Genomic DNA, 23,755 nt, shown 5'->3' with positions numbered 1-23,755 from the left:
CCCTTCCCAGACTCTGTTCACGTCCCACTGAGGGCATCCACACCACCAAAATGCTACCCAAAGTAAAAAGAATACCCCATTAGAGGGACTGGCAGCTGTGCCATGAAGCACTTCATTCACGACAGCTGGTGACCTGCAGAGGTTACTGCAAGGATGCAGTTGTTTCTTGGTGGCAGGGACTGCCACCATCACAGAAAAGCCTGGCTTAGCTCAGGCCAGCCCACATCTCCTGGAACCCAGGGTGCAGCAGCAATGTCAAGACAAGATGCACAGCATTAGATGGGGAGGCTCCAAGCCCAGCAGGACAGTCAGAGCTCAAAGCTAAGGAAAGGAGAACTCTACAGGGTTCTACTCTGAGTCACTGGGAAGGGTCTCTGCACAAGGAAGAGGATCCAGTTGTTCATATACGCACATGCACACACATGGACTGGCTGGCACATGGTCATCTCTGTTGGTGGTCACGGTTAGCCATCACCCTTGCATTACTCCAGACAAAAAACAGGCTAACTTCCTTTCCACCTTACTCTGATGCGAGCAAAGGATGTTTTAAAGAAACACTACTGAGCAAAATATTTTATGAAGACAGATTCCTTTGTATTAGCAATCAGTTGAGTCAGTCCAAGGACAAGTTCAGGCACCCCTCCGCTGCCCAGGGGGTTAAAAAAAAAAAAGAAACTCTCCAGCTCGGGAGGGGATAGGGAAAATAAGAAGGTGAAGAACACAATAAATCAAAAAGTGCTTCTAAGAAAAGCAGCAGGATAAAATCATTCCTACAGTCTGAGAGCACTTCCATGCTATTGACCAGAGAGGCAGCAATGGCCCCACACACGTAGATGTAATGCACATCTGCAGGCACCCTGCTCAGTGCCTGCGGAGACAGTTATCTCCTCCTGCCTTTATCTGTTCTGGGCAGTGTTTAATACAGGAGCCAGTTCCCAGGAGGAGTTCCCATCCCCTCATTCCTAGCATATTCCATTTTCCTTCAGCATCTTTCAGTAGTAGTCATCCCTCTTGCCATCAGCTCTCTGTATGCCTGCATGGTTCTTCTGGTCTTGGACAAGTTCCAGGTCATCATTGTCATCCACCTCACCTCCATGATCCTCCTGGGTGCAGAGGGAACAGAGCCAGGAAGGAAAAAATCAGCAAGGTCTAGAAAAGGAGACCCTAACTAGCAGCACACCATGCTGCTTCCGAGTATAGCTGTTCTACCATACCGGCCCAGCTTGGGAAACTCAGGAGAACGGGGAAGAATCCATCTCTGTCAGGGACCTTTAGGTGTCATTGGCAAGTCACTTAGCCAAGACACAGAGGTAAGAAGCCTGTGTTGCCGTGATCAGCCTGTTCATTTCATGCCCATTTAATATCCTGGCATTACAATGCCATCTTAAGATCTCCACCTGTTGCTACTACTACACAAATAGAAGAAGATATCCTACATCCACCACATTTAAAACTGTGTAAGAAATCCCACCCATAATGTGCAGCAGCCAGCACAGCCTGCATTGGCACTTTTAGGTCTGACTATCCAGTGTACAAGCCAGGTTCTACACACAGGGCAAGGATAGCTCCTGACATCAACTTTGTTCTGCCCACTCCTTATTTCACCGCTCCATTCCCAGCAGGCAGCCCAAACCCTCAATTCCTCAGCAATCATGTTGAAACTGCAGAAAAAGCCAGCAGCAGCCACTCACAAAGGGCAAGGAGAGGATGAATTAGACTGGAAGAGGATCCTTCATTTCCACCTATGTGAGCCAGAAGGCACCAGGTGATCCTGCCTAGTACTCATGCTCTCAATCTTTGGTGGCCTCCAATCTTTCTCCTAGAGGAATGCCAACTTGTCACTGACTACAGCAGTCCTGGGGCTCTGTGACACAGCAATAATACCCATTTTCAGCCAAACAGAGGAGCAGTTGCTTCCTGGCTACTGTGGCCCAAACGCACCACCTCCCACACTTCCTTCAGGAGTGGGACATCACATTCTTCTGCCACCCATACTGTTGTTCGACTTGCTGGGTGTAACCCAATGACGCTTCTCAAAGCACAGGTGTAGCTCTCCCCAGCTCTTCCACAGACACAGGCTAGACCCAGTAGGACCTGTGCAGCAGCAGACTATGGGGCTCCCACTGAATTTCTCACCACAGGAATAAACCCAGGGTGATGCTTGGAGAAACACGTATTGATCTTGCCTAGCTGCACTGGCACAGCTTGTAATTCACCCCAGCTGCTGTTTGGTAAGCATCTCACAGCTCAACTGCTGCAGATTGATGCAGAAAGAAATGAGGAAGGGAGACAGAGCATAAAGGGTACTCTGAACACCAGAAAAAGAAAAGGGGAGATAAGGTATGTGGGCTCTAGGTTTGTTCTGGAGATCCAACTCACTGAGCAGGCAGAGAAGTCAGTGCTCACATCTGGTTTCCCAAAAGCTGAGTCATACTCAGCTCCCGCCTACCAACATACCCAGGTAACAATCACACCAGAGAGGAAAAGAGGAAGAACCTTGGTGTCGTACAATTTCTTGCTCCTGATCTTCTTGATAGTCATCCATTGGGTCTTCCCTGGGCTTGGCAGGTCTGCCAGCATCCTGAAAAATACAGAAAGTCAGACACTGTTGACAGTGCCCCATCCTACTTCCATTCCCAGCCAGGGATATAGCTCTCTTGCATTAGAGCCCCAGGTCTGGAAGGCTGGGCTACAGATTAGGAATCGGGGGTCAGCAGAGAGACCATGAGGCAACCCAGACTCCATTTGTACGTTCTCCATCCAGTCTGTCTTCTCGCCTGCTGGCAGCAACTGCCCAGCTCCTTCCACTGTGGGGAGAGAGGCCTCTCCTGCAGCAGGAGGGTCCCAGGGCCAGGACCCTTGCACATGCGTCTGTTGCATCAAGTTCCAGGGCCGCAGGGAATCTAAAAGTTACTTAGGGTGGAGCTTTAGGGAGCACAGCACAGCCCTATCTGAAACTCAGGTATTTATGTCACTAATTCTTTCCACATTTTCAGTAATCTTAAGGAGGTGTTGCTCTGTTGGTGCCAGCATCTCTTTCTTGTTTGATTTCATTGGCCTGGGTTTCTTTTTTTTTTTTTAAACCTCACTATTAATCATGATTTTAGAGCCTGACAGATAAAACACTCCTTTTTAAAACAAGCAACACTCAGCTGCTTGTCAAAACAAGCTAACATTTCCCTGATGCAGAGTCTGGCTTCAGACAGCAAGCAGCACTTTGCAAAATAAATGGATTCCATCTGCAAGCAGGCAAACAAAGAGGCAGAGTTCTCACATGTTGTCACTGCTGCCAACAGCTTGTTGCATACCCACCCCAGGAACAGCAATGGCTGCACTGACCAGACCCCAAGCATAGCATATTATTGTCTCTGGTTTTGGTCTCTCAAGTGCTTGAAGGCACAGACCTCTGTAATAATAGCTGTGGAGCGAGCCATCTCCTATAAAAAGTCTCTCCAGCCACATAGGTGCTGCAAATCCTAGGGATGACTTCAGCAAGCAGAGAGGACAGGGCCAGAACAAGTTCTGGTACTGACCAACCCACCGATTCACACTCAAAGAGGTTTCTCCTGCCTGCCATATCCTTGCAGTGGGATATGGATCCATCCAGGAATGTGATGTTTTGATTTGAGTCCTTAAGCTCTCTGCCTCCCCCCATTCATAGCTGGGGATCTCTCCCTGGCCCCTGCTGGTTGCCCTCAGGTCAGTCACCTTCAGTGGCTTCTCCTTCGACTCTTCTTTTACGCTGGGCTCCTTGAACTTCTCCAAACCTCCCACCTTCTCTTCAAAGTCAGGTCTTTCCAGCTCAGCTTCCTCAAACTCATCCTCACCTTGGTTATTGGGATCCTGGGCAGGATCTGCAGCATCATCTGGCATCTGGACAAGAAAAGCCTCTTATGAATACCAGGCAGGATATCCCCTTGGGATACAGAAGCCTCGCTGCCTTCACCAGTAAGCAGGAGGTGCTGGCTTGTAGCACTTCAGCTGCACCTCTCTACAAGCTTGTTAGTGGTTCTAAAAAACCAAAAACTCCGGTCTTTGTTATCCCTCTGAATCCATCCAGAACCAAGAAGTTTGGAGTTGCATGTTATAGAAACTTCTGGGAAAGCATTGACTTAAATGGGACAGCTGGACTCTTATTCAGAGCTAGGGTTAGCATCCAGATAACAGCATTACTTACCATTGGTTCCTGGGCAACAGTCTCTTTCTGAGAATGCAAATTCTCCTCTCTCTCAATCACTCCTGCATCTGCAAGGAAGAGGGACAGTTATCAGTGTACTCTCTCAAAAGTCAGTGTCACCAGTTAAGATTCCCACTTGTTGGGGAGCAGTTGTGTTAACTCTATGCCAAGCAGGGATTTGTCTCGACACTGAAGTTTTTAGAGGAACGCTTCTTCAATGCCGTTTGCAAGAGTTCAGGGCAAAGCAGCACTACGCTCCTACAGCTGCCCAAACTGCTTCCTTGTCCCCAAGGCTGGACCGTAAGCATGTGTTGAAGCACGCCCGTAACTTACTGAATGATACACATATGAATCAAAGACAAAAAACAGCTCTGAATTCAGGCCCTAATCTGTATTAAGATGCACCTTTCCCTCATGCCACTGCTAAGTTCGGGCAGCATCTATAGCAGCAACCCAGGCATGCAGCCGGTCAGACCATCACCAGGAGCCCAACTAAACCACGGCAGGTCAGTACGTCGGTGCCACCTTCCCCTTCACTGGCACACAGGTGCTGACAAGAACAAAAGGCAGGCTTCCTCTGCCAGGCAAAGGGACAGTCAGGGCAGGAGGAGAGTACTAATGAAACAAACAAACAAAAAAAATACAGCCTTTTAAAAATATAGCCTTTGCTTTCAACTAAGTAAAGCCTAATCCTCACCCCGAATTGGATATGGCTCTGACATGTCCCAGCTCTGGCACTCACCACAGGCTGAGTGCTTCTCCTAAAAAACATTAAAGGAGCCTTTGAGCCTGTGAGACAGCAGTGTTTGTTCTCAACTGGACGGCAGCACAGCCAGGGCAGTCGAGTCATTACTTTGGTTGTTAATTCCAATTAGGACACAGAGGTCAAGGGCTATTGGTCCTCATGCTCTCCTATACCTGCAATGAGGCCGTTTCTTTTCAGGGTAGAAATCACTTTGATGTGAAACAATTAGTTCAGTTCCTCTAAGGGGACTTGCTGAAAATCAGGTCAGCAAAACATGAAATAGCAGCTAAACATAGCTGTGGGAAAGCACAGGAATACCGAACCTCCTCTCCAAGCGGGCATCTGTATGCACATTAGCTGTTAGGTACCTAACTGTTGCTGTTCTGGAAGGGAGGACTTACATGCACAGAGTGAACTGAGCCAATAGCCTGGGAGGAAATCTCCCATCTTGGGTGATTTCAGCCTTTTGATCCAAGATTCAGTTAGAACTACTGACCTTCATCTCTGCCCCATGACATCCCTCCTCTTTTCCAAATCCAGAGCCAAAACCTACTGTCAAGAAACCAGGTGGAGACTATCTTTATAACGTTTAAGAGGATGCAAGTCAGCATTTCAAATGAGATCCTCAGAGGAATCTCAGCTCCCAGCTTCCCTGCCTTAATGCATTCAAGACCACAGCAAAAAATTAGCTACATGAAAAGCCACCTACTTAGTCATTCTACCTCAGACTAGCAACATACAGAACTAGCATTAGTCATATCAACATTTCAGTGTCTCTTTTTGACAAAGGTAACTAGCTAGCTTCCAGATCTTATGGGTTATTTCCACATGTATAAGAGAAATTGATGGTAGAGTCTGTTTGCAGCAAAGAAATCTGTTTACAAAGTACTCACACTGTATATCCTGGCCTCTGGAGCACAGCAGAGGATCTCTGCACAGATTCTCAGACTCGACACCTCTACTCGAAAGCCCATTTTAGCTCTCCACCGCCTGACTGGCTTACTGCAATACATTTTTGATGTCGTCTTTATTTGCTTCCAGAGGAAGTTTGTAGCTTCCCTCTTACACTTGTAGACATACAGCTGCAATTAAATCAACCTTCCCTTTGTTACTGGACCTATGTAAGTGCTCCGAGCCCCCACCCACCCACTGTAATTTTCTGAAAGGTCTAGTCATTTTACAGCTGTTTTGTTTCACACAACAACTGATAAACCTCACCTCAAAAATGAGGCAAAGAAAATATTATGCCCTCACATGCATATTCTAATGGATTATTCACTAGCTGGTTTCATGGTATGATGATGAACTTCACACTAAATCAAATGTTTCTCCCAATCAGTTATTAGCACAGTGAGTCAATGCACAGGGGTCTGAACAGATCCAGATGAAAAGACTGAGGAATTCTAACACACTATTCTAAGAGCTGGCCTCTAATTGCCCAAATGCAGTTACATACTAGACTTTCAAATAGCTGTAGGTGCTCTCTTGGCTGACTGACAAATATAACTAGCTGCCCTTGAATTTATTTGCTTTTAGTCCCTTAAGGACAGTTGGGAAATTTTCTGCTCTAAGTTAGAAACCCCACTTCTAAAAAACCTAAATGAATTCCTATGGGAGACTGCGATCAAATCTTAAAAAACACAGTGACATTTTCCCCATCGCTCCCATAGGAATGAAAGAAGAATTGACTTTACTTACACAGATTTTGAGTCCACTACCTTGGGAATGTGTGAGGATGCAGGACAACAGGGAACAAAAATGGAAAACTGTCCAGGCTTTTCATTTGACCAAGGACAATAAAAGCAGAAGAATACTTAGAGTTGTAAGGTTTTCCTTTAACACAAGCAGAGAGCTTTTCTCACTCCCCACCTTGATTAGCAACAATTAGTACTGTACAGCATAGGATTATGGAAACCGTACCCATTTCGAGTTCCTCATCATCTGTCCTTTCCTTCTCGCCTTCCTGATCAGCTATTTGATGCTCTTCCCCTCTCTTCTGACTGGGTGGCTGTGGGCTGCCTTTCTGCATCTCTTGCCCAGGCTTGGGATCAAAACGAAGGCTCTTTGGGTAACCATGCACTTGTTCTTCATCCATCTGGGCATTCACTTTGTTAACTATGTCTTTCCAGCTGCAACAAGGGTACAAAACAAAACAGAACCACCCCTGCTTCAGTATATCAAGAGATATTTCATAATGCTATTCCATAATGGCAAGCAGAGAAAAAAAACTCCAACACATGCAGAAGTTTGTCCTAATTTAATTTTTTGGCAAAAATAGCAGATTGCATTAGTTACTGTGATATCTGCTTGAAAGAACATTTAATATGCCACGTAACTACAAAGTAAGTTATGCTTTGTAAACACAATTTATTGTAGAACTGCTCTAATATTATTCATATGATACAGTAACATATCCACATAGCAATTAATTCCAATTCTAAATAAATACTCATGCCTCACACATACCCAAATACACAAATCTAAGTTTTTGAAGAAATATCAGAAACATAAATACTCTTTATTGTTCCAACTTAATTTAAAATTAACATGCTACTAAAGTAAAACTGTAGAATTTTTGCCTACAAGGAAAAAAAACCCTTTCAAAATAAACAGGAAAGCTGCAATACAAAGTTGACAGTTTCCGTTGTCTGATAATTTTTTTTTAAAGCTACAAGCTCTTTACGAAGCTTTGCAACTGGGATGGATACTTTAACCAGCATCTGTTTATAAAACTCTTCCATAGCATGCATCTGTCCCTTGTACGAACCCAAACAGTGAAAATAGAACTAGCTGAAAGGAAACATTCACATACTGTTTTGATATTTTTTTTTTAGGTGAACATGGGAAAAAGTTTCATTTCTTCATTCAGTGAGGGAAGCCACATTCCATTATGATTTCCTGCTTTTCCTACACCACCGCCCCCCCCCCCCCCCCCAAATGTTTTCATCCATCTACTGACCTGAATAATCAATTTTCATACACAGATCTACCTACGAGAGTTCAGGCAACCGTTTTCAGGCAGATCATAGTCAGGAATTCCTTCCTCTGTAATGCTTCCACCTCAGATAGACTTCTGCTGATGTCTACACCAATATCTATGTCTGCTTCCTTCTCAACAGAACTGCCTCAGAGGGACAAGTACTTGATATCAAGGTATATGCCAAATGCAACACATTTTTCATTGATGCTCCTCTGCCTGCAGCAATAGCACAACTCATGTGGATACTCAACTGGAGACTCGGCAGCAGAGTATTTAGTAGCGTAACACCATTCCACTGCACAGAAATTAATTGGAGGTCAGAGAAGAAACAGACTATCTTCAAATTAGTTTGAGTGAACCCCTGAAAAGCCCAGAAGGCAGGACTGTCTCACAAGGATTGTTTTCTTCCCAAATATCCTTGCTCAGGGACACCTTTGGAAACAAAGAAGGGTAAAGGAAGGAATAAAATCCCAATAATCCCAATAACAGGGACTCTCAAAAGCACTTGAAACAAACTTTTAATCTGAGTAAGCTACCACCAGTTTCAAGCAGGATCACTGCTTAGTTTAGTCTGTCCTGCTACATGAGCCAGCTGAGATTTAAAAGTGTACTTAAGACATTTAAGTTTTTAACTGCTGAGAAAGGACAAGTGGCCTTAGCTTTAGCAGCTTTTTAATGCCAGCATACTACCGCCACACAAAACTTTCAGTACGAAAAATCATAACCCAGCCTTCAGCTCAGATTTCCCCATTATAAAACCATCAAAATGTAAATTGGCCATCAAGAGCTCATCTGGAATCTGCTGGTCTCAGCCACCCAATGCAACAGTTCTTGGCATTGGATGCATGGCCTCCTTTGTACTCTACTGTGGCATGATATTGTTCTTGGCATTGACACCTTCTGGAGAAAGTTGCTTTATGTACTCCTTATCACAAATCTCATGCAGTGTAAATAACAGCCTCCAGCTGCTCAGTAATTCTCGATGATAGATCCAGGAAACGAAAAGCACACCAAACATACCATGATCTCTGTCCTTTCAGAAGGCATTTGCCAAAGAAATCCACTATTTGCATTTTCTATTTGAGTCGTGACAGTACCCTCACTAGGCTCTACATAGCTGAAGAAAGGTCACTCTGCCATCAAAACTTCAACCCTCACCTTCAGTTACACCCATACAAGTCCCTCCCTGTAAAAAGGCAGAATATCCTCTGTGCTGTTACTGTGTGTCCACGTAGATGTTACCTATCAAATCAGTATAGGGAGGACATTGCCCTTTAAAGAATTATGCAAAGCACAATCTCTGACCTGGGAAGATTACAAGTTAAGTGAATGAACAAAAATGGCAGAGAAGAATGGGTAGGATCAGACTGAATTCAGAATGAAATCCAGAAGTCTCCTCTACAAATAAAACAGAAGTTAAATCTTGTTTGATCCAGTAAACTGAGCAGGTATGACCTGGACACACACAGGAGATAAATAAGTTAAATGAGGAAGCTCTATTTTCAGAGTCAGTTTTTGGATTATGGCCAGACTTTGATGAATTGCAGTCTCATTTTCTTCCTTTTACAAAACAGGCTAGTCTTCTGTGAACGCTGCTGAGACCGTAAACAGTTTTTCCTGTGCCTGTACAGCATCCAGTACAACAGGATCCTGGTCCCTGACTCTACTCCCAGGTACTACAGCAATACAAGTAACATACTGTAGGAATTATCCCTTCTGTTACCTGCATGGAACGGGTAGGTTCACGCCATTCTCTGAACCTCTGCCCTTTTCAAGACACTCCCCCTCCCCAGAGCTCTCCTCTCCCGTTTACCCCAAGAACAGGTCTGGAGAACACATTGTGCTGAGGATGTCCGATATGAGCAACAGATCCAAGTTGCAGGGAATTTTAATACCAAGGTTTCAGCTAAGCTCAGAAGATTGTACCAGTTCCAAGTCTTTTATTATAAACCCTGACCCTTTTATTGATATGGCTGAATTGGTTTGACTTCTCCACAGGAAGCTGAAGTTGATATAAACCACATCATCTCGAGTGCAGGTATGCAGGAACATAGACAGGACAAAAGCCTGGGCCGTTTGATGGATTCTGGTTGTGTCCTCATTTCTGGCATAAACTATCACTGTAAACTGGTTTACTCCATTCTGGATAAAACCCATAGTTTTGGGATCACAGGGCTCAGACCTGTCTGACTTCTCACTTTCTAATCAGGCTCTGTGAAGGAAAATCCCCAGCGTACCTCAGAAGTGCACTGGCAAGAGGAACGCAAGCTCCATTCCCTGGGAGGAAAGAAAACACGGACGAGACAATACAGAGAAGCAAAACCAGAAAAAACTGTAGTACCTAATTAGGGCTGGTTGCCTGCTGCTTCTAGATTACCATATGACCTTGGAGACGAGAAGCTTTCAGATCTTCAAGGTCTGGTTGTTCCTGCAGAGCTTGGCAGATTATTTAGTGGAAAAAATGAGCAAGTTGCAGCTCTAATATACAACTTAAAGCCTCTTATTTATAGAAACTGAAGGAATTTTTAGCCACCCTTGCTGCTGCAGATGGGTCGCTTCCATCATGCAGAATTCTTCAGTTGGCTAAACAAAACAGGATATTGAAGTCACCATCACTGGAAGGGAGGAGATTTCTTGAAGTCTGAACTAACTCCCCCATTCCACCCTCTCCTCTAGCTAGTCGGAAATCTGTGCTGACCTGATCTCACTCAGCAGTAACTCCTCTTTCTCTCTCCTCCCCACACAAACACTTCACCAAACAGTTCAAACAGAAAGGCAGCCTACAGAGCATGCACCAATAACATAAGAGCCTTTTTTTTTGTTTGCAGCACAGCACCCACGGTAGTTTGTGCATTCAGTCACGCAACATTGCCTGCAACATGACTAGTCTTCTGCTTCGGCTGAGATGGAGACCTGGCAAGAACATTCAGTTACAAGAATTAGATGACAGTGGAACAAATAACTAACACTTTCTCCAACCATCTTGCAAGTAGAAACCACAATAAACACAAAAAGAAAGAGACCAGGGATGAGCCTGTATGGTACCTTTCAGCCTCAACATTGAGAGCAGAAGGGAGTTTTGTTCCACCAACCTTTGCATTTGCACCTGTTTGCTCCCTGTAGAGTGGTGGTTTTCTGGTATCTGAGGTTTTTCTGCTGCAGAGGGTTGTTTCAGATCAGACAGTGACAATCCAGGAGCCTGGCTTTCCTCATTGCTTTTCACCTGAATGCGCATCACCATCTTTAAATCCTGCAGAGAAGACACATGCATACGCTTGGGATATACACAAGCTCCTAATCTCATCAGATACCTGCAGATGTCCTTTGAATTTGGGCAGGTTTATGGGCCAGACAAATCCTTTATCAAAAAACAACAGATTCAGCAGTGCTCCAGAACAAATCTACAGTTCTCTCCAGACAGCCTGCAGTAAGAGAGGTTCTCCTCCTTCCACACAGCCAAGAGGAAATAATTTGGATCCTATGTGACCCAAGCTTGTTTTGGGTAGGTGAATCTCCAAGAAAAGATGAAAAAATAAGCCACCTCTAAAAAAACCAGCCCCACATTGCCATTGTAATAGTTACTGTAATTATAGTCTAACCACACTGCAATTATTGTCATTTTTCTAGAGATGTGCTTTCCATAAGCTCATTCTCAATCACACCAGGAGGCAGGGGAGCTGCTTTTATGATTTACTCTTTGCAGATCTGGCAGGATCCAGAACAAGAACCCTAGCCTGTTAATCTGAGCCCAGCCACTAAACCACAAACTCTTAAAGAGCGCACAGGAGTCTGAAACCTAGGGCCAGGACAGTTTCCACATCAGGGAAGTGGAATGCACATATGCATGTCATTACAAAAATCATAGTTTTGAGCTTCAAAAGCAAGGGCTACACAAAACGAGCAGCGAGCGTGCAGAACTTACTGGGTTCCCATTTGGTAGACTGTTCATGGTCCGGGTGAATCGGATCACGTGGCCATCCTCGCGTCTTGCTGGCCAGGCTGGCATAGCATCTGGCAGTGAATTGGCATCTTGCGGTGGGACTGGATGGGTAAAGAGCACATTAGCCTGTGGCCTCGGGCCATCATTACTGTACAAGTTCTGGCCCTGCAGCAGAGGGCCGTCTGCCTGCTTCTGAACCCCAGAGACTTGTGATGCCAGCGGGTTCCCAACAGGGCGATTCTCCTGATTGACTGGAAAAACCTGCGAGGAAGAAAGGACAACAGCAAACTCTAAAGGAACAAGCTCAGCTCCCTCCAATTCAAAGCCCCATGCTTAAAACCCACAGAAGCCCTGCAGAACTCTCCTCCCTGGGGTTTTCTGGGAGTACCACACCTTCTGCCTCGTGAGCTGCAACTGGCTGTTGGCTGGCACCATGGGCTGTTCCTTTGGCACCTGAAACTGCTGCTGCCCCTTCCCAGCTCCTCCTCCTCCTTTGAAACTTGGCATCTTCTGTAGAGCTTCCTTGAGCTGCCTGAACTCTTCCATCTGGGCCTGAGGGGATGAGAAGGGTACAGAGAAGCCTCACACAATAACAGGGCTAAACAACTCCTTGCTGAGAATAGCCACTCTTTTGTGGCCAGTTGTTCAGCACAGATACACTACTAAATAAGCTATTTTATATATATGAAAGGTGGGAGATAATCCACAACCATTAACGACAAGCCCAAGCTAGTCTTCAGCTTTCCCTCCAGATTTCATGGACATTCTGTATTCCCCCTTTGCCATTCTCGCATCTTATTTTATTGCATACTTTTACCCTGGAAGTGCTGACCCATGACACCGATTCTTTGCCCAATGTTTAGTGCATGAGCCATTGACATAACTTTGCACAAGAATTGCATCCTGGGTCTCCTTAGGTGTGACTCCCTCTCCTCCTGTGCCTCACACGCATATACCTTCAGGTCAGCTTTTTTTTTTTTATTCCTGTGGAGGCATTTCTCCTCCTGAGGATGTGCTCATCTCAGCAGGGCTGACAATAATTGGCATAATCCTACTTGACAATCCAATTTACTTTGCAAGACAAATGAAAATTGATTCTCCTGGACTGTTACGCAAATGCGACACTTTTCTCTCTACTGCAGCTTATTTCTTCCATCTCCAACCCTGAAAAGTAGGGCTTGAAAAACTACTCAGGAAAAGCTCCCCACTCCTACCCCAGTTATTTATAGGAAAGTGAGGGGGGAAGAGCTTTTCATATGCTTGCCAGGGTAACTGGAAATGGACCAAATTAGGGACTGGACAGAGTAGGAAAGCTTCCAAGCAGCAAGGCAAGTTTAACAGGAAATTAATTCCTGAGCAGGCTCTGTTGATTTCAGTTCTTCCCCCTGAAATTTGACCTTAAAATTACATTAAAAAAACAAAATGCAATAGAACCACTCAGCAAAGCTAACATAAAAGGAATGAGGAAAGGAAAAGGAAGCCAAGAACAGTTCATGGGATATAGCTCTAGCTAGTAAGAGACTGCTTCCAGTCAGAACAAGCCAGATGGAAGCAAAACTTGTACCCATCAAAAGCCTGTTAAGGTGGTCAGCCCAGAGGGAAAGAAGCTTTAGACTAGCCTTAATGCACAAATTCCCACATGCTGTTTGCACCCCATCACAGCAAGCTGTGCATACATCACTCGATGCCACCATGCCCCATTTTACGTGGCAGGCCAACTGATACGACAGCCACTGCAGGCTGTGCTTGTGAAATCCTTGGAAAATGAACATGTTGTCCAGAATGCAAATTACTCGTCTAAACTTCAACAACAGGATAGTCAGTGCAAATCGACACTGCAGTGAAGAACTGCAGTGCTGATAAAGAAGGTGGGAGCCCTTGTGGGTGTCTGCTCTAACATATGGCATCTCGCCTCACTGACGGCAAATGCAATTCCATTCACCTTTGTGTTATGAAACACTGATTAGACGCTACAAAGGACTGATCAGAAAACTGAACAGAAAACCAAGATTTAACACTAGGCTCATTGTCACAAAGGTCCAAAGTATTTTGTGAAGTCATTGGAACGAACCACTGCCACTTCTGTAAGAGCCAGAAATAGCAGTCAGACAGATGGTTGGAGCACAACTTTGTTACATGACTGTCTAGTACATTCAGAGCAGGGAGCTGAGCCGTGCCTTCCACATCCAGGGCAAATCCTTTTACTCTTGCTCTCTCTTAATTTTGGCAAGAAATGACAGCGAGCTGTTTCTTGCAAACTACTTTTCCCGTTGGTCACAACACTGAAGGGGCCAAAAGTTAAGACTGGCTGCACAAAAACTGCCACCGTGTTTTCCAGTCTGCAAGTGCTTGACTTTGTAGCCTCAGCCATCTCTAGCCAAGTTTTTTTTAAATTTCAGAGTATGTGCTAGTTTGCACACTTGAACTGCTGATTGCTTTCTCTAATGCATCACAGTTAGTCGAATAGCATTTTAAGGGTACTCCGCTGAAGAGTAATTCAGGACTGGTCCCACATGGCGTGCCAGATGCAAACGCACTCAGCATTGATCCAGCAAGACAAAAGTAGAAATAGGTAACGACAAGCAGAGGACCTTTGCTCGACTGATATTGACCCAAGCTGTCAATGGCAGAGGCCTGTATGAGATGGGAGCCGACTGGATCTCTTATGTTGCTTGAGAAGAAGCTACAGAGCAGTGACATTGGCAGCTACTTTAAAAGTTCTGTCAGGAGGCCTAAAAATGAAGGCTGAGATCCATTTTGATAGCAGGAGGTGTGAATGTAGGCTTGCCAGGGGCACTCGAGAAGCTTGTAATCACACGCTGTTTCAATTTCTTGGTATGGGCTTGCTGGACTGACCCCTACAGAGACTAGAAGTCTTTGTTTAGTTTCCAGCAAGTACGCTGCGGGCAGTATCACTGCAGGCAGTATCACTGCAGAGAATCCTACCAGTCTGCCTTAGCCACATGGAGGAGCAGAGTAAAAAAGCCACTCAGTGGTAAGTCACGATTATGAAGGCAGGCAAGTCAAATACACTGACTGTCCACCTGAGACCCCTCAAACCACATCTGACATGAGCCAAAGAGCTGTGAAATGACAGCTGCCTGCAATGTCAGTAACCTGGGCTTCCTGCCTGGAGCAACCAGTTATCTGTGAAGTTTGCAATGCCCTAGAGCTACTTGGTGCCTGCTATTTTGCAGGGCACGTCAGGTCAGAACTTAAGAGCAATCCTGTAGAAGTCAAAACCCACTACCCCCCCCAACCCCCCCCCTCCTCTAGTTCAAGCTCAGCATCCAGTTCAGGGTAAGAATCAGTTGTCAACATCACCTAGCCACAGCTAGCTCCTTGCTTCTGGGCTTATCCTATAATTCAAGGGAGTGCTTGACAGAAGACTGTTAATTAACAACAGAAAAGGCTAATTTACACCTGACTTTTAAAGTGTACTTCCAAAGCTGCTTGTGTCTTGGCTCAGTACAAGAGCCTCAGACACACACTGTAGTGACAGCGAGTCCTCCCACTTCTCTCAGCATACGCTGCTTTCTCCCTTCTCCCAGCTTCAGCTGGGTGAGCAGAATTCTGTGAGGTCAGGACTTCCAGCATGCTGAAGAGGCTCACACCATCTCCATAGCATGAGCACAACACCATATCAACAAAACTTTCTTCTTCCCTGCATAAAAGTGCTTTTCTGCCTCTCTACTCTTAAGCCAACACCACTTGCACGTCTGCCCCAGCCTCTGAAAGCATCGCTCCAACGCTTATTACTGAACACTAACTTCTTTTTTACATAGCTCCTTCCAAAATTTGGTAGGTCTCCCTCTCTACTAAGACTTCACAGGGAGATGCAGAAAGGGACCTTTTTGCCAGGGTTGTTGAGTGTCTATTTGTAGTCTCAGCAAGCTAGGCAAGGCACCTCTACCTTGCTATTTCTGCAATTAATTTTACAGGCATAAACAATGACAATTCACCATCATTTAGGGTGGAAGTATTTTAGGCATAGGTAAGTGACAGGAGGCATTCCATGGTTGGGAATATGCTGGTTCATGCTCACTTGACCCACAGTGTCTTGTGTAGCATACCTGTATTTTCAGCTACTGGGACAGATTCCAGGCTGGAAAATTTTACCTGTATGGAATGCATGTATACTGCCAGTGCCTACCAGCACTGTTTTAGGCAACTGACCACACTGGAATGCAGCTGATAATAAAGAATAAATTTAGTTCTTTAGAGAATATTTGATGGTGCACCCAGACCCCAGCAAAAGATTGTCCTCTGCAGCCACAAACACCCCCTTGTTGATTACCTGGGCGTTAAGGAGCTGAGAATGAACTTCCTGATGGGCCTTCCGAAGAAGCTTGCTCTCTTCTCTGAGTTTAAAGACTGTATCTGCAAGAGAAGAAGAGATTTGCTCAAGAGGGCTATTTTCCTTACCATAAATTCCTCTTGACCTCACCGATCTTTCCGAGCCCAGGAATTACAGTGGAGCACTAGCTAGGGACTAGCCAAGCACACTGACAAACCTGAATCATCATTCCTTTCAGCACTCAGGAGTCCTGCCCACCCAAGAAAACTTCTCCTCTCTGGACTGTCTCTGCTAACTATTGCTATCAGGGTCAGGCTCTTGCTGTGCTTGCTATCAGAGCAAGATATTTGTTTCTTCATTTCCCTTACCCATTGCAGCTGAATAGCAGGGAAAGCAGCAAGCAGTGGTCACTGGCCCTACCTGTAGTAACTGGAAGGTTGAGAAACAACTACAGGAGAGGTCTGTCAGGTCTCCTGAACCCACAGCAGATCAAGTAAGGAGGTTCCCTCCTACTGCATAGAGAAGCTGCCTCTTGAAAGGATGGTACAAACAAAAAAACCCCACAACCCACTTACAGAAAGCAATCACAGGACAACTTGGTCCTCAGGGACATTTATTCCTATGCTGATAAGTAGCAAACTTGTGCCTTGCAGCCCCCAGGTTGGGCTCCTTGCAAGCTCTTCGCACATTCCTAAGTACTTCAGTGACAAGACACACAATGCACTTATGTTTCACTGCCTTGAATATAATTGTGTATCCTCCAATAAAACAAAAGACTGTCAAAAAAAGTCAGCCTTTTTTTGGCTCTTGAAGCTCCTTTAAAACATCACTAGAACTGCATGCACTGGGATTTCTCTACAAATATAGCTGCACCTGCCAGGACAAGGATGGGAATTTTCCCCTAACAGGATGGTCACTTTGCTGTAGGCTGAATTGCATGCAAGATTTCAGCTCAACATTATAGATATTTCTGATTACAGCGGTATATCTTTTTTTATAACATTCATCCCTGGGACAGGACATTTAGGCAGCTAAGCCAGGCTAGGTGACAGCTAGCACAAGATCGCTACTGCTAAGACCTCTGACTACAATACAGACATTCCCCCAGGCCTTCAAGAGAACCAAAGGCATCTCAAGTGTGGGAGAGACATGTCCAAAAGAATCCTGCGGTTTCACTGAGCCAATACCTCAGTAACATCTAGGTCTTCAAAGCAAATTCAGAAACTGGAAATCAAAACCTTCAAGCCATTGTATGTCCTTCCTCTACCACCAGCATGGCAGACATGAAATCCTGGTCCCAATGACCTCATCAGGAGTTTTACCGCTGGTGTCAATGGGAAGAAAAATCTCAGCTGTAACTACAGGGTCCTTATCTCCAACAGAAGCTCAAAGATCAAAACTATCGCTCTGCCTTCAGAGCAGACTGCCAACGTGCGATGAGAAAAAAACAGAGAGTACAGAATTAGCGTGGGGGAGCACAGCAGAGGACAGGCTGTGCTGGGGGTGTGAAATACAGCATAAATAGACTGCAGTTCCTATAAAGCAGAGGAGAAAATAGTTCATACTGCAGCAGGAAAGGGCCCGGAGTAGAGGGAGGAGGCAAACAGGATTAAACAGGCCCCAGTTAACAAGACCAGGAAGCTTCAGCTATCCAAGCATATACTCATGACACATTAACCAGCATTCAAAAACCACTTCCAGAAGAAGGGATTTTCAGGAACAGAGCACAGATACCCCAACCATTGGGTCACACGGAACAGCTGCATCGTCCCCAGATCCCAGCACGTTCTGCATGTAGCTAGCTATGCTGCCAACCCGAGAGCTGCCCCAAAGCTGTAAAGCAACCAGGACCACCAAAGAGGAGCTACCAAACCCAGATCCACCTGTGAAAGCAATCCCTTATACTTCCCAGTGGGTTCCTGCTTTCCCCCAGCATCCCTGGCGTGAGGGTTTCACTTTTGCAACTGAATCTAGCAAAACTCCCTCCGTTCCATTTTAACAGCCCTCAGCATGTCCACTGCTCAGATACATCTTCTGTTCTCTATTATACTCACTGACAGAGGCTCATCTTCCAACACACGCCTCCTGAGGGCACATTATATATAGAAAGTACTGGTGGAACATAAGGAAAGAAAATAAGACATTAGCAATGCTCCCTTTCTTTGCCACCTCTCATGAGACTGTCTTGCTCTTTTGTACGGCATGGTTACCAATACTTATGGGAAGATTTACTAGCCAGCTTTGAGCTTAAAGCACAGGAGAGAGATGGTACCAAGTGAACAGTAGCCTGGGAAAATGAACAGAGAATATTAATATCTCAGCCTTAAGCTGACCTTCCTGACTAGCTTCCCTCTTTGAATTGTTTTTCTGATCGTTATTCTCCTTCCTCTGGCAGAATTTGTTTTCTTACTTCATTGGGGGTGGCATATTTCGAGAAGAGAGACAAATAAATATTTAGGTTTCACTTGCTTGTGCTCAATTCCCCTCTTCTAACCCAGGAGTACTCATCAGATACTAGAGCTCTGTTGATCACAGAAAAAAACCCAAACAAAACATCAGTAGATTTCAGTCTCCCAGACCTAATCTAAGTAAGAACAGATGTGAACCTTAAAAGCCCCACAATCTAATTAAACAGCAGACTAAGTAGAAACTACTCTTTGGGAATTAAGGGGATCAGCATTCTCTGCAATACTTGCATTATTAAATTTATTTTATAAACCTACACCATTAATTACAAAAAGTATGTTTAACTTGCTCCCAAGCTTAAATGTTAGCATTTACAGGATTCTAGTAGTATAGAAACTGGCTTCCATTGTCAAAAGTGTACAGAGAAGTGGAAAATATATATTGAAATAGATGAGATACCTAAATGTCACAATGTTTTATCTGCCACAAAAAGCATCTCCACTAACTTAGTTACACTCACACACCAGAGAAAGGATAGAGTAAGGCAGTATTACCTGATGGATGAACCTGTTGTTTCTGCCCCAGGCTACTGTGGAAGCACAGGCATGTACCTCTATCTTAGCCTCATGCCTTTTACTTTTGGATTATCTTACTCATTTCGAGCGTGACCTCCTTGGCGCATGGACCGTTGCACAGTCCGAATATGATCAGCATCTGGCACAACAATTTGTTATCTTACGTGGCTCTACACAAATAAGCTAAGTAGCAGCTGCAGTAAGAGCAAGCAGCCATCAAAAGTCAATTAGGCTTTTAAAATAACGCCACAAAAGTGCTGGTGTTGACAGAAGCCAGGGGTGCCCCATGCAGTATAACAGTGCAGGGGTCTCTGAACCCCAGAGAACTCAAAGTATGGTTAAACCCAAAGTCACACAGTCTCCCATAGGGCTATTAAAAAAAAAAAAAAAAAAAAAAAAAAAAAAAGCTGCCCTCCTCTGTGACCCTACACTGACCAGACCATGCAATTGCAGCCTGATCAATGCATTCGCAGAGCCCAAGCAGCCAGAGGCTTTTGTGGTGTGTTTTCCTACACAAAACCACCACCTGTGAGCCCCAATAGCTTCCCTTGCACGGGGAAGCTGCTTGGTAGCCTGCTCTGCGTCTCTCACCTCCCCTCAATGAAATTTCAGGACACCTGGCCAGTTTTAACACTGCCCTTGTTCCCACACCACCACTCTGAGGTAGGACGATGCTCCAGCTGAGGTACAGAAGGGCTAAGGCACTACATGCAGTCATACAGAAGCATTCCTACAGTATTTGCAGACCTTTTGGGGGCCTGTAGAAGAAACACTGTCCTCTCCTGAATTCAGTTCTTCAGTCCTTTCTCTGCCTGGTGTTTTCTCAGCTCTCCATCACACTCACCCTGCAAGTTTGTGACTTCACTGTCCTTCTCCTGCTGCAGCTGGGCATATTTCTGGCTATGGGTCTCCAGTGTCTTACGATGTTCCAGTTTCAAGCTGTTGTGCTGCAGCTGCAGGTCAAGCAGCTGCTTCTTGACATCTTCATGTTGGTTCTGAATATGAAAAGAAGCGACAAAGAGTCAGTACGAGGAGAAGAACAGGAATTTAGCTATTGCCAAGTGCTATTCGAGTGCCTCTGTTTAATAAGTTGCTTGGGGAGGCAGAAAAGATGTCTGTTCCTCCAATAAGGTAGCTAGAAATCCCAGATATGATAAAATACTCTTTCTGTTCAGTGGCTCAGGAGGAATGTGACATGCCAGTGAAACTCTGCTTTGTGAAGCAGTTTGGGAGGTCTCCTTGGAAGCCACTAAACTGGAAGCAGAACGTAGCAGCAAGTCCACTCCTGCCTGAAAAAGAGACGGAGACTCTGGGACACAGCCAAGAACTACTACCACTCCTTCCCAACTTCCCTGCACACCCTGCTCCGAGAGCAATGCAGGCTATAATATTTGCTGATATCAAACCAAATGCCCGTGGAACACTGCACAAATCCAAGGTCCTTTCCGGAGCCCCAGACACGCTGAAGGACATTACCCGCAAGGATAGTTTCCACAGCGCACGTAGCATCAGGCTGCACATTGCATTACAGGAGTAGTTCACCTTTAGGTAGGGCTAAGGTCTAATCCCCATTGTCTTTGCGTGCAGGTATTGCTAGGCATGTAGGACACACAGACACCTAAACGCTCGGGTAGCTCGCTCTGCTTCGTTTGCTTCCCCATAGCCTGGCTGTTCTCCCACCCGCCACTCCAAGCTGCTAGAACAGGAGGGAGACCTCTTGCAAGGACACCACATCTTCTCACATAGTGACACTAGAGAGAACCCACGTTCCCCATAGTAACATGGGACTTACAGCCATAAAATGCCAGGATAGCAAGAGTCTCTCACGAGACCACAGGCTATTCCGAGCAGGCCAAGAATTCATCAGATAGAAGTGGGTTGAAGAGCTGTTCTCTTCTCCCCTCCCCTCTTGCAGAGGCCAAGAACAAAACATGCTGAGACATCCTTTTGCTTGGACCCATTGAACCAGAATTCACCTCCTTTTTTGTTCCCATGGTAACCTAGAGAGTCCTTCCACATTCAGTTTGTCAACACCAATTATGCATGCAGATTGATTGGCTCACAGGTGAACCCTGGCCCTTCCATACAATAGCTCCTCAGGACTCAGGCAGCAATTTCAATCAGCCTTCCTGTAAACACATCTTTTTTAAAAAACCCAAACCTCTAAATGCTATCGATGACTGCATTTATCCCCAGTAAGACAAAGTATCTGTGGCCCAGGCATTCTCCCCTGAAGCAATTATCCTCCATTAAAAGGAAAGAAATAACTGTGCTCCAAAAATACATGCGAGGCAGAGGAAAAAGCTATTGGTACGGAGGGGTCCCAGAGACAGAACAAAGAGGAGAGACAAGGATGTCAGGTTAATCAGATCACAAGATTAGGAGGGAAAATAAAGAGAACAAAAGATTCCTGCTTTGGCTTTCAAAGACATTAGGTACTTACAGTTCTCATAAGAGCCACCGGCAAAAAGCACTGCAGAGGAACCACATCCCTAAAATAATTTTGATACTAAACACCTCGGAAGCCACCAACATTAGCAAGTGAGAATTGATTTTAACAAGAAACTCTAAGCAATTCAAGGAATTGTAAGTCCTCATCAGCTCAGGTCAATTAATTTCTAGCCCATATTCTGTCTGGCAGGTGATGTATGTAATGTGTGTCCCCAGACTGCTCACAGTCAGGGAGAGAATATTCATCCTTTGATAGCAGCGGGAAGCTGAAGAGAGAGAGATAAGTGCCTTGACCAAGGTCACACAAAGCACCTGAGGCCCAGTCCAGCTCATGAAGCACACAGAGCATCCTCACTCAGCTGTTTTCTAAGGATGGCTGTGACCGACATATGCAAACCTCCAGAGGAATCTAAAGATGCTGTTTTATTGTAGTTGCAGGACAGGAGGTCTGGAACATGCTACATGTGATTATTTTTCAGAAAAAGCAACATAACTGTAAGCAGAGAGTTTTTGACCCAGTCAGTTCTACCAAAGCTAGCTATGCTGACAGCCCCGAGGAAACCAGGAACCTCTCATGTCCAGAGCTGCCCGTCTGACTGTAATGTCATTCCCTTCTCTACCTCATAGATACATCGTTTTACTCAGTCAAGCAGAAACTGCAAGACACAGCACACGAGTGTTGTGCTAATCATGTACCAATGCAGCTGGGGGTGAGGGAATACAGAGAGACCACACTGTCACGACATTTCACTCTGTGCCACTACCCATCGTGCCCAACAGTGCAATATGGGGGAAATCATATCATTCAGGAAGTCAGCTAATCTTTCAAAAATCAGGAGTCCTTCAACTCAGCTGTATGACTTCAGGCCAGCAAGTCCTCTCATCCCACCTTCCCTTTGCTATTCAGACAAGGCATAGTGCCCAAGATGCATCAGCTATGCGGTAGCTCTATCTTACTGAGGTCTCTGGGGAAATGGGCAGGCGGGGGGCGACAGGCAAAGAGAAAGACGAAAATAAGAGTACCTCAAAAGCACAGATTTCTGCCATCATTTAGAAAGCAGCTTTGTAGATAGCATCGTACAAAATGGAATCAGTAACTGGATGCTTAGCCCACAAGCAAAGGAAGGGCACACCTCATTGCAAACTTCCAGGTTCCAGCAGCTTCAGGAAGTCCATGTCAAAAATCTTTTGTTCAAAGCCACCCGCCTCCTTGCCTGCCTATTCATGAATGCTAGGATGCGTTCTGCAGAATAATGTTAACAAAAAATTTTAATCTCCACTCAAGAGGATGTAAGATGAAGCCTGGCCCCAGCAGGAATCCAGACACAGGCAACTACCGCACCTGGTATTTTTGGACAAAGTCAAGCCCCTTGCCCACTTGGAGCCTGGTGTGCCAGCTGCAGATGTTTATCAGACATAGATGACTTCAATACATACCAGAACGACAGCAGTGGCCAGAAACTCCAAAGCCAAATATGCTGATGGGGCTTCATGGAAGTCTTTGGTCATATTTGGGACCTCCAGCTTAGCAGAGTTAGTTGCTTCTGTTCAGCATTACACGTCTACTTCCTAGGTAATGATATTGCTGGCAGCAATCTTTCTCCTGAGGAAGATGCTACCAGTGGGAAGCATTTATCATCTGTGCTCCAGTAACAGAAGTGTTACTCACAGTCTCATAACTAGCTAGAATTGAGCTGCATACTGCCTTTTTTTTGGGGGGGGGGGGGGGGGAGGGGCAGGGCTGAAATCTACCACTCTGCAGTCCCAAGGGCTGGCCTGTCTTTCAGCAGCTGTAAGTGTAGTTAAAAAAGCAGATGATTTTCCCCCAACCCAATAAAAGGAAGCAAGAGGAAGGGAGCCAGGATGAAATGCTCTGACTGTCCCCTTGAGACAAGCAAACCAGAGCATTCTGCTCAGAGTGCAGTTGAAGAGGAACGTTACTATTGAGAAGCGTTCCCAGAATCCACAGTGCTAGATAATACCCAAGAGACAGAACTGTACTTCCCTTTTCCCGAAGTCTGAATCCAAAAGCCAGGCAGCTGGAGGTCCAACTCTGCTCAGGAAATATAACCCAGCAGTGCTACGGGTTGCTGGAACCTAGCCCTCTTTCTACATCCCAGAATTAAATTACCATTTCACTGCCAATGCTCTAACTAAAACCATTTAAAAACCACCATCACGAGC

General features: G+C 45.3%; 1 protein-coding gene across 2 annotated transcripts in view; it reads right to left on the bottom strand.

Annotated features, from left to right (window-relative positions):
• Positions 1-572: 572 nt before the first annotated feature.
• LOC126045154 (Golgi integral membrane protein 4-like) overlaps positions 573-23,755 on the bottom strand; it is a 35,649-nt gene continuing 12,466 nt past the window's right edge. The window contains exons 5-14 of one of the 2 annotated variants that reach the window (XM_049815873.1): positions 19,965-20,115; positions 16,140-16,222; positions 12,236-12,394; positions 11,825-12,103; positions 10,995-11,152; positions 6,843-7,051; positions 4,178-4,245; positions 3,709-3,873; positions 2,497-2,581; positions 573-1,103 (exon numbers count right to left, since the gene is read on the bottom strand). In XM_049815873.1, the coding sequence (XP_049671830.1) occupies positions 1,087-1,103; positions 2,497-2,581; positions 3,709-3,873; positions 4,178-4,245; positions 6,843-7,051; positions 10,995-11,152; positions 11,825-12,103; positions 12,236-12,394; positions 16,140-16,222; positions 19,965-20,115 (1,374 nt within the window). In that variant the 3' untranslated portion in view covers positions 573-1,086. The remainder of the gene's footprint in view (positions 1,104-2,496; positions 2,582-3,708; positions 3,874-4,177; positions 4,246-6,842; positions 7,052-10,994; positions 11,153-11,824; positions 12,104-12,235; positions 12,395-16,139; positions 16,223-19,964; positions 20,116-23,755) is intronic. The other variant, XM_049815866.1, reaches the window with a different exon arrangement.

This window comes from Accipiter gentilis, chromosome 1 (assembly GCF_929443795.1).
Source record: "Accipiter gentilis chromosome 1, bAccGen1.1, whole genome shotgun sequence".
Taxonomy (NCBI): domain Eukaryota; kingdom Metazoa; phylum Chordata; class Aves; order Accipitriformes; family Accipitridae; genus Astur; species Astur gentilis.
The sequence above is the reverse complement of the archived record's forward strand: the minus strand, read 5'-3'. Positions and strand labels throughout refer to the sequence as shown.